This window comes from Pieris napi, chromosome 2 (assembly GCF_905475465.1).
Source record: "Pieris napi chromosome 2, ilPieNapi1.2, whole genome shotgun sequence".
Taxonomy (NCBI): domain Eukaryota; kingdom Metazoa; phylum Arthropoda; class Insecta; order Lepidoptera; family Pieridae; genus Pieris; species Pieris napi.
In genome coordinates this window covers 9,260,638-9,271,855 of record NC_062235.1, presented here as the reverse complement: position 1 = coordinate 9,271,855, position 11,218 = coordinate 9,260,638, and the positions used below count along the sequence as shown (strand labels likewise).

The 11,218-nt window shown below is 32.1% G+C and overlaps 1 protein-coding gene across 1 annotated transcript in view; it reads left to right on the top strand.

Annotated features, from left to right (window-relative positions):
- Positions 1-3,838: 3,838 nt before the first annotated feature.
- The window catches only part of LOC125059325, a 42,274-nt gene continuing 34,894 nt past the window's right edge, over positions 3,839-11,218 (top strand). Inside the window, exon 1 of the mRNA XM_047663743.1 lies at positions 3,839-4,028. Within this exon, the coding sequence (XP_047519699.1) occupies positions 3,863-4,028 (166 nt within the window). The 5' untranslated portion in view covers positions 3,839-3,862. The remainder of the gene's footprint in view (positions 4,029-11,218) is intronic.

Sequence of the window (11,218 nt, the reverse complement as noted above, 5' to 3'; positions counted from 1 at the left end):
CTGTTCTAATTAAGATTCTCCGACTTTGAATATCTTTGTGTCGTCTTGTTGACCTAAAAAGCTGACATGTTACATTCAAACACCTTGTTTTTGTTGACCCTAGATTGTAAAGCGTCTTTAAAGTGTGTCTTCATGTTATCGTACAAGTTATTACGAATGAAGAAACATGAAAAATGACATAACATTTTATTAAAAGAAAGAACTGCTACAGAAATAAAAACATTAATGCATAGCGGGCGAGTGAAAGTTCAGGTGAAGTGTATTTTGTATTTATTGCTATAAAAAATAAACGTTGTATAAAATTCTTAACTCGAACTACAGTGACAACCTTATGGTAGCCCTATATAATATACATACAATGACAATGTTTTTGAGTCGGTTTAATTTCACAGATGTAAGTCCCGTATTAGATTATTGCCCCCTACCTTTAAAAATAAAATAATAAATCAGTGGCGCTACAACCTCTTTAGGTCTTGGCCTCAGATTTAAAGTAGGTGATCAGCCTCCAGTACCTGACACACGCCGTCGACTTTTAAGACATGTCGGTTTCCTCACGATGTTTTCCTTCACCGTTCGAGCAAATGTTAAATGCGCACATAGAAAGAAATTCCATTGGTGCACAGCCAGGGATCGAACCTACGACTTCAGGTATGAGAGTCGCACGCTGAAGCCACTAGGCCAACACTGCTCTGCCCCCTACGTTTATTGTATATAATATATATGCCATTGCGATTTTTCTAAAAAAAAACAATGTTTAAACAACTCCGTGTTTTAGATGACCACATGAAGTGCTCATGCGTCTACTCTGATAGTTTGGTCGTGACCGACATCCTTCCCAGGTGTAAATCGAATAGAACAAAATCGCCCAACCTATGAATACTGAGATAGTCAAACTATCCCTATATAAACTCACAAAACGCTTAAAAATTATGCTGACTGAATTAAATTCGATTCCACAGAGGCCTACTACTACTACTACTTCAGGTCTTATTATCATTTTTTTTATATAAGGCAAACGAGCCCATGGACACTCTTTTTTAGTGGGTGCATTGCCGGCCTTTGAGGGAGGAGTACACTGTAACTTCAAATAGTTGGAGGAGTATCTCTCAGGGAAGACCCCCACCGGAAGTCGATTTCACAGTTATACTACTTTTGTTTCCTTAGATGTAACACTAACACTTCTTTTTCTTAAAATAAATTGTTTTAAACATGCACCATGTACCACGGAATAATTGTAATCTAGTTACCCACAGAGACCCCCTTGTGTGAGGGCTAGCGTTAGATCAATTTTGTCAATGATCAATCTGTCATGAATAAAGTTTTATTATTGTTATTATTATTGAGAGGGTCCACTAGTGCCTTTACTCACTCATGTCCACAATAATATCTCCTGAGTCATAGTGAAGTGATCAAAACGGTAGGAGAAAAAGAATTGCATAGTAGCCACATAAGTAGGAGTACAGAACATCGTTACTGAGTTGCATTCTTTTAATATAATATAAGTCTTTAAAAAGCAATATTTAGTGCACCAGGGCAGCAGGTGCACCATTTGAACCGATATAATTGAAACTGTATTAAGTTTGATTTGTTTCAGTATTTCTATTATGGACTTATATAGAGCAATTGACTTATTGCGATTTCAACCGTAATATATTCGATGAATATTAGTGCATTTAAACGTATTAAAGAGCAGTGTATACTTTTATAATTTTGCACACTAATAAATCAATAGGTTTTTATTAAAAGTTTATATATATTTTGGATTATTAGGGCTATTTAAAACGAGTATGAACACAATTAAACCAAAAAACAAGAGCAAAAGAAGTACGTCGCTTGGGGCTCCACGTTCAAGGACAACAAAATAGTGATAGTTTTATACTTCTTCATCTAAATAATGAATATCTAAGTGATACGTATGAATGGTGGCGACATTTGATAATGCCATAGACTTTAAAAATATAATAGAACGTAGTAGTCATAATATACTTTACAGTTTAATAAAAATCTTTTGGTTTATATATAATCTTTCTGTCTGACACACACTTTTAGATCTTAGATGCGCTGGTTTTCTAATGATGTTTTTTCGTATCGATTGAGCAAAAATAAATTGAGATAATTGCGCTTAGATTTAAAGCAAGGTCTATTTGTACACAGCCGGCATTCGAACAGACGATTATTATTACCGAGAGGTATTTCTGATTCTCCGGACTTCCTTTGTAATATTAGTGGATAAGTCATTTTGTTTTACATTGAGTTTTGATTAAGAGTCTCATTTACTAAATTACTTGCTCGGCTCAAATACCGAAAATTAACTCTGAGAGCTAGCAAGCTTTTGATAAGATAAGCAGATACATACCATATCGTGATGATTTAAAGATGAATTTTATCTGTCTGCCAAATTTTCAGTAAATTTAACGTAGTTCTATATTAAGAGATTTCAATTTTAAGAAATGCTATGTGTATAGTAATTATTGTAGAATATATAATTTTATTACTCACATTTAAAAAGTAATTATAATTATGAATTCGTAAGGAATAGAATACAATAATTTCCTATATTTCTAAACACAATGGTACAAAAACGCTACCTTTCATTTTTAAACAGCTAACCTGAACAATGAAACGTCAAGCTAATTGTTAAAAATAGGTCCAGTCAGATACAAATACCATTCATATTTTTAATTAATAAATATGTATAATTTGATGTAAAGTAATGGTAATATTTATTAGAAAAACCCTGCCATAAAAAAAATAGGTTTAAGCTATCGTAAAAATAGGAAACAATAAACTTCTCAATGTAATGTGAAGGGAGGTCGGCATTGCGTCTAATCATACAAAATTCACTGTTCGCAAAAACTTCTTTGCCTCTTGAATTATTTAATTTCAACGAACGAAATGAGTATTGAGGATAATCAGAAGATTCTTTTGTACATTTGAATATATAATTATTATTTTTATCTTTGTGAATAACCTGATGTCATGTTGGTTGTGCCGCAATATATTTGTTGTGATTTTGGAGCACCACGCATTTCATTAAATGTTAGTCCTAGTATAAAAGCGAAAAAGGTTGAAGGCATAGACGTTCCTAATTGCAACATTATATAATCGAAGCCTTATTTTTTAGAGGTATTTCTTTGTTTCTTAATTATCGTTCTTGGAACTTATTTTTTTAAAGATGTAGATAAGAAATACTACAATAATCTCCTTTGAATAACATCTTCGATATTCAAAAAGTTATTTTTTTTTACAATGCACCAGCATCCCGGTGCATCCCATTTCCCGCGCTATCGTGCTATCGACCGTTGTAGTGCGGACCCTGTGGCTTTGCGCGCGCAAGATATAGTGACGTACCTCTTCTGGTAATTGCCTATATCCGGAATCGGAATTCTCCGAATAAAAATACTCAAAATCGAGTAACATATAACACGTTCGCAGGAAATTTTGTAATCTTCTCGAATTGCTGTATTTCAATAGTTATATAAATTGAGGTAAACTTGATGCAAGCAGTGTAAAACACATTTTATTTTGTTTAATATAAAGTATAAAAATAATAAGGAGTACAAAACCGTTCAATGAATATTTAATTTTAATTCTATATCATAAAATTGTAATTAATATAAACTTGTAAAAACAAATCTCGGTATTCGATCTTTAGATTTTATGAAACGAAAATTACAAAACTTAGAAAATACATGTTGATTAAAACAAAATGTTTATACGGATTAAAACGTCTGTACGTACTGACTGCCCCAATTGTATCAATTTATTTGTTGATTAGATCGCGGTTAACTAAAGTTTGGTAGTGTTGCACACGATTCTGCTTTATCGATAGCGCTGGAGCTCGAACGCCGTCAGACGCCGCATGGCCGACCGCGGTAAACATCGCGTCGCGCCCGTCCCGGCGCCTACGAAAAAACAATACGCGTATACCCCGTGCCCGCGATCAGAGGAAGTAGGAACGGAATTTGCACTACAATTACTAAGGACACACCACGAAGAACCACCTACGCCGGAGAAAACTCCCCCAGGTAGGAACACTTTTGGCGGGAAAAGTTTTCACGAGTCATTTTAATTAAAATTTTAATTTTATTAATACAAAAGAAAACTATAATTTGAGTTCTAAAGCTCAGTTCATATGAGATCAGTGGAATAAATTTACATTAGTATAAAATATTAGAATTAGTAATAAAAATAGTACACTATAAACGATACTAAAAAAAATTACATTCAAGGTGAATGAATCTGTGAATCTACCGTCAAAGATGAAAATGACGTCCATTTTTAAATATTTTAATACATTACGTAAATTCATGTAATGGATATGAATTCATTTCGGCTCTTAATAAATATGTTACGCTCAGCCTGTGCTAATTAGTCTGAAACGAGCAGAATATTTGCATATTTTAACGTAAAAATCATCATGATTTGGTTGGTAAAGTCCACAAGTTTTTTATTTTGGTAAGTAAAGCATCTTGATCAATTACGAACTTGAAGGCACTTTAAAAATAAGAGTACAGAGACATATATCGTTGGTACTTCGAAAATTTGTAATTCGTTGGTACGAAAAAAAAAATTATAGAGTTTTCTGCATCTTCGTTATTATCTTAATGATAATAAACCTACTTAGTAGTTATAAAATATTATTTATTTCCATACCGTACTACAAGATTATAAACAGTTGCCGCACATATGTCTTGTCACGACACAAACGAAGCAAACAAATGATAACATCATGACAGTCATCCGGGCACTAAGCAGATATTAATATTTGTATACCATTTAAAAATAGTATGGTGCTTGTTTTATTTTTATTCACAAATGTATACAAATCATTCACTAACGGACTCCAGATGCACTATGGAAAATACCTATAGAGAAAAATATTAATTTATTAACTTATATATATTATTATAAATTTACTTAAAGACGGCAATACTTCGACTTTACCTTATAGAATACCAACTTCAATTTTAAAAAACAGCGCTGTTAAACATTGTTATAGATGTAAATCTTGATATCTTTTTAAAATTGTTCTTAATCTATCACGTCCCTTACATTACTTGAACTTAAGATTATCCCACGGACTGGATCACGCTCACATTAAGCCTACAACTTCAGTTGTTATATCTAAGCTAATTTTATATCCTAAGTAAGTAAGTAAGTTAATAACTCCACCAAAATATTGCTGTATGTATAATAACTCAAAATATCTCCTATAAGAACTTATTTTGGAAAGCACACAGCTTTTTACTTTATTTATGTTACCTTAATTTATGTAACCTTAATTTATGACTGTAATTTAAATGTACATATAAGCTGCACGGTTACCGCGCTTATGTTACAAGAACCTTTTGATTGTTGAGCGTCCCATATATTTTAAATGTTAACAAAGGCCGCTAATTGCGGTTTATTAATACGAGAGCTGAAAGTGAGATCCGCAATGCGACTGGGACCATCTCTTGTTGCGGTTATGTCATCTTCCTTTCGAGAATAACATTCAAATTTGAATAGGGATTTCAAACAGGCTATATTGTATAATATTAAGCAATTCGTAGAAAAGTTTAATTATTTGTAGTGTTATAGATTATACTTTAAAACCAGAACATTGACGCTTAAGTGATGTAAACTAATGCAATATATAAAAACTTTATGTTAATACTGGTTTCATTAGCGTAGCAAAAGCTAAAAATAAAAGACAAACATACCTGAATGTGTCAGGATAAATGAAATGTCATTGAAATATATATTCCATTCTAACAATAATAGAAATATGAAATATGAGCTTTATTTTTAGTTTAACTGTATAAATATTCATAATATCTCAGCATCGTACCTGAAGAAGAACCTAAATAAATGCAAATATAGCGAGTAATATTTCTAGACAACGGTACAAAAGTAAACTTCTAAGCAGAATATTAAAATAGCCTACTTTATTCGCTTTCCTCTGTGAGCTTGACTCAGCTCTTTAAATTCTAAAAGTTGAAATTGCTTTTTATTCTCTGTGTGCTTAACATATATCGGTGATACCCATATAATAAAGTAAATAAATTCGTAAACTAACTGAAACATTTTAGCATGTAGATATAATGGTAGAGAACTCTTAGGTATATATTTCAACATATCATCTCAAGCACAGCCAGGTGTTTAAATAAAGAGCCGAATTGAGTGACACATATAGATGACTACCAACGCCTTCAATATCAGATTTTCCTATACGTATTTTAAATCAAACTGAGATCGCTCTTGACTAGGTTTCTCTTAAAACATATTCGGTAAAAAATATATTTCTCAACGATTTTAACTATATTTCGCAGCGGTACTTAAAATTGTCACAGTTATTTTATACCTTGTTGAGTTTCTTTTTCAAACGTCTAACCAATTATATCATTGTATACATTCAAATAAACCTTGACACTGTTTGGAAGAAAAGAAAGTGTATTACTAAGTTCCCTAGGGCGGCGTAGCACTGCTGTAGCGGTTCTACGAAGTGCAGTTTGACATCTCGTAGACGCGGTTTATAAATCTATTGACGTTTACAAAAACATAAATACTTTTAATGGTTAAAACGAAGTCAAGTTTATTTTTTACACTTTTGAGTAATTACTTGGAGTAAATGTAGATAGGAATAGACAAAAACTACAGTCAGTACAAATTTAAAAAAAATATTATTTGCACTCTTAATGCGTCCAGATATACTTATACTGAGTACAAACAGGTTTAGTTGAGTAAGTCAACGATTACAAAAGGACGACAACAATTGTATAAAGTATCATTAGACTACAGTCATACAATATTATTTTAAAGATCATTTGAAATGAATCTATTATAAACATGATTACATAATATTAGATAACAGATTTGATTGATTGAAATATTTTTATAATAAATAAGTACCTTATTTTCCTTTAAAGTGGTATTGTAATTGATGAATTAAAAAAAGCACAATCAGCCATATCAGATTACTTATGTTAGGAAATGACTAGTTATAATGAAAAGCAATTAAATTAAATTATTATCTAATATTTTATGTTAGTTTTTCAAAACTTATAATCGAAGAAATCCCTCATATTAAAGTCCCTTATTCCCTTCTCTTTGAAAGCATTACAGGCTACGGTTCTGCAAAAACATAGCGAAGACATTGTTGAACTAAAAGCTTAACAGTTATTTTGTTCGAATGAATACTACGTAATGTTTATATTTTCAAGTGCTATTGTTTGTTTTGTGTAACAAGTGATGTGCAGTGGAGGGTTAAACTGGGTCGAAACCTTGTGCTACGCGCTTACGAACTCAAATCACCATTTTAAATTAGGCAACGCGTAATCAAATTCTATAGGTATAACGTAATTGTATATATCTATTTCCAGTCTGCAAAACATCGCCAACTGCAGCTTGCATAATAAAATACATGGTTTGAATACGAACTGGAATAAAGCGGGCGAAGTTGTTGTCCCACTATATATTTTGCTTCACCGTAGCTCAGTATATCAAGTATTTGCGAAGTACTGTGCTGCCCTACACAAATCATTTATACACCTAATCGTATAATGAAACAATAAGGCTCTAAAGTGAAGTAGAAGGTCGGTATTTAAAAATTTCATGACCTCAAAATATATTTTAAACAACGAGTTCTGTATATAAATATAATTTAAAATATTTTGTGTTCAGAAACATTTGTTCCACGCAACAGCGAATTTATCACGCAATCAGATAAAGTACAATGAATGAGTGCAATAAAAATATGTGGATTTACATTTAAAAATTAAGTTTTTTATGAGCTTCACTTTAATTTGACCGATAACACCGCTTGACTCCTAAATATAGGTTATATTTAGGAGTATAATATGGTTCAACCTTTTATATGTAAAATGAACAGAATTCTGTGCCCGACGCACGTTGATTTTCAGGTGTATGCTATTTCCTTTATCGTACGGGCAAATACAAATATAATAAAGAAAAATTTTATTAGTACACAGGATGGGTCCGAATGCAACTCCTCTGAGAGCAGAATCGCCTATAGTCCGAGAATTAGTCTAGTGTTTGATACGCTCGTTGTTATTGTAACTTTTGTTATATAAAAAAAATACACTTAACATATCTGTAATCTATATTTACATATAAATCAGTCAATTTGTGGATTTTGTTAAAATTTCATTGAAAATTAGACACACATTAGCCGAAGACACACATTAGAATTCATTTAATCTATATTTTGCTATAATTCTTCTGATTAGAGACTATTTTATAATTTATATTTTTTTTAGTAGGTAAATATAATTTATCGCATTATAATCCAATATAGTTACTTTCAAAATATAGAGATCATTGCCAGTCTTATTACTTGACACGTTGCGTTGATATGTTTGCTGACAGTATTTTTGAGCTTGGTAAATAATCATAATAGAAGGGACTTACAGTTGGGTTCTATCTACTTAAAGTCTTGCGAAAGGTGGTCAGCAACCCCAGTGTTCTCCAAAAACTCGGTTTCTTTGTACCTAGGGGATATGTGCGACGGCCAAGGCCAAAGTTTTTTGCGATATCAAGGGCCTAGAACCAGTCTGTTGCACATATGCCCGTAAACAAAGACGTTGCGCTTACATTCAATAAGCTATCTCCGACTCTATGGAAAGCTTTACATCTTCGCAGAGTGAGTTGACAGTAGCGATATTGTTATTGTTTAATATTATACATTATTATATTCCATTTATTTTTTACAATTTACACCTACGTAAGGATAGTGTGTGTATTTTTATGAATAAATAAAAATAAAAAATGAAAAATACTCTCTGGGTAAGATTCAGAATTGAGACTTAACGCTAAGTGTGACATCCGTTTGACAAAATCATATTGCCTTTGTATGTATCGACTCTAAGTCTATGGTTGCAAGCGAGATAAAGTCAATAAAGAGGGCCGAATCCTACTTGATATTTTGGTAAAACTGATATAAAATGTATCTGCATTGCTGTTCCCAGTTTTTGTTGAAAATATCAGCAAACTTTGTGTACCATCGGCAGCTATATTGGAACACCAGGGAAGTCTGTTCAAATATTAAAAATCAATCTACAAAAGTAAGGAAAACATGCGAAGCTCGATTGCAATTCTCTTGACGTTTAAAAGCATTTCGGATTAGGTTTTCGACTGAAAACCAATGACCATATTTGCAGTGCAGCAACGTTAAGCTTTAAGTGGCCATAAAAATAATATTGTAATGTGAGCTTAGTTATCGTTGCCGTCTTAGCATTCAGTGTAATTTCATCTGGTTTTGTTTGGTTTCATTGTGTAAATCTTATCTTCGTTATTACAATAGATATACTCCTTATAATCACTATATAGTATAAAACAAAGTCGCTTTCTCTGTCCCTATGTATGCTTAACTCTTTAAAACTCGCAACGGATTTTGATGTGGTTTTTTTTAATAGATAGAGTGATTGAAGAGGAAGGTTTATATGTATAATAACATCCATTAAATATGGGTGGAGAAATACTCTTATTTTTGCGGTTTCTAATGTAATGTCGTAACATAAATGTAAACATAATCGTAAATAATTACATTTTTTCCGCTTACATTGCGAACCCTACGAGATTTATCAAAATACTTTACTAAGTATTGCACACATTGAAAAGGTCTACAGAAAACTCCGCGATGGTATATGTCCATAATGGTTAATATAGATCTTTATGGCCCTTAACAGCATATGATTTGATTTGAATATTTTCGAAGATAATACAAATTTAAAAATTACGGGACGAAGCGCGTCGGAGGCCGCGGTTCTCCCTATACTCTATAGCACTTTGAATTTAGTATCAGCATTGCATCCGTGCGAAGCCGGGGCGGTTCGCTAGTAATATATATATTCCTTTTGTAAATCTTAGCTAATATATTTGTTTCTAAATTAACAACAGTAGATTAAGAATCAATATTATTTTATACTCGTATAACACTTTTTTCTGACTTATCGACACGGAACTTCAACCGCTGACGCGTTTTATAAAATACCATAATACCTCTATTAAAATGAGATTTTATAAAACTTTATAAACGGTTATAAAGAAACTTATCAAAGTCTGAAGCTGCGGTAAAAGGTTTATTTTTTATCTTAATTTTTTCATATTGTCAGTTTCACGGTGTATATACACCGTAGAAGGTCAATAAATTTAAGCTAAGCTACACAGAACCCAGTCCACGTAATTTAAGTGGTCCGAAGTTAATCGCCACAGTGATATATGTTTAGCCGATTAGTCTACTTAATCGAATGGATAATGGAGGTTCCTTGACAATAATTATCACACATGTTATCCATTTCAATACATTGATGCCTTTTATGGTTCTTACTCTACTGTATTCCATACTTTTGACCCCGAAACAACGATATATTACCTCAAATACGTGGTCACTTCTGTTCCTTACGCATCAAGCTTAAAGAAATCCTCTGTAGCTGTGCAGCCCTCGTTGACTGGGAAGTCATTTAAGAAACATCTAAAAAGATTATACTTGTAAACCTATGTCATAATTGATGTAACGCTGTGCTTGTATTTACATATTGTTGTTTGCATAGTTCAGTATTTTTATTATTTTGAAAGATTAACTTTCTGGAAGTCTGCAAGAATCTGCTCTTAGCAATAAAACCGCCTATTTCCATCCTTTGTCTACATTTATTATTTATCTGGTTTGCGATGTAAATGAAGTATTTATTATAATACTAATTTTGCAGCCACAAAACTATAGTAGGTATATGTATATCATTAACGATGCCACCTATGTAACAATGCGGTAGGCAATAATAACTTTGTGGCTTTCGTGAACGTAAACTCGAGCAAACAAAGCTATGTAATAATTTAAGTAATTAATTATAATGTCGTTTGATATTGTTTTAGTATACGCGTAATTTTTACAATAGTAGCACAAAACATTGTGCATATTTAACAAAATAATAACATTTTCTTTCAAATGAAAATAAAGCCTAAGTAATACTGCAAAGCGAAAAGCTATTAAAATTCGATTGAAATGGTTGCCTGTCGTCATGTCTTATGTATTCGTGCCAGGTACAGCTTTAGTATTTCTTGTTAAGATTTGAAAACAATTCTTCGTTAAAATTCCATTTTCTCCTTTTTATAAGGGGCCGTTCAATTGTTACGTAAGCACTATAGGGGGAGGGGGGATCTTTTATTTTTTTATTTGGTGATTACGTCAACAGTAATTATTTTATTTTTACACATATTA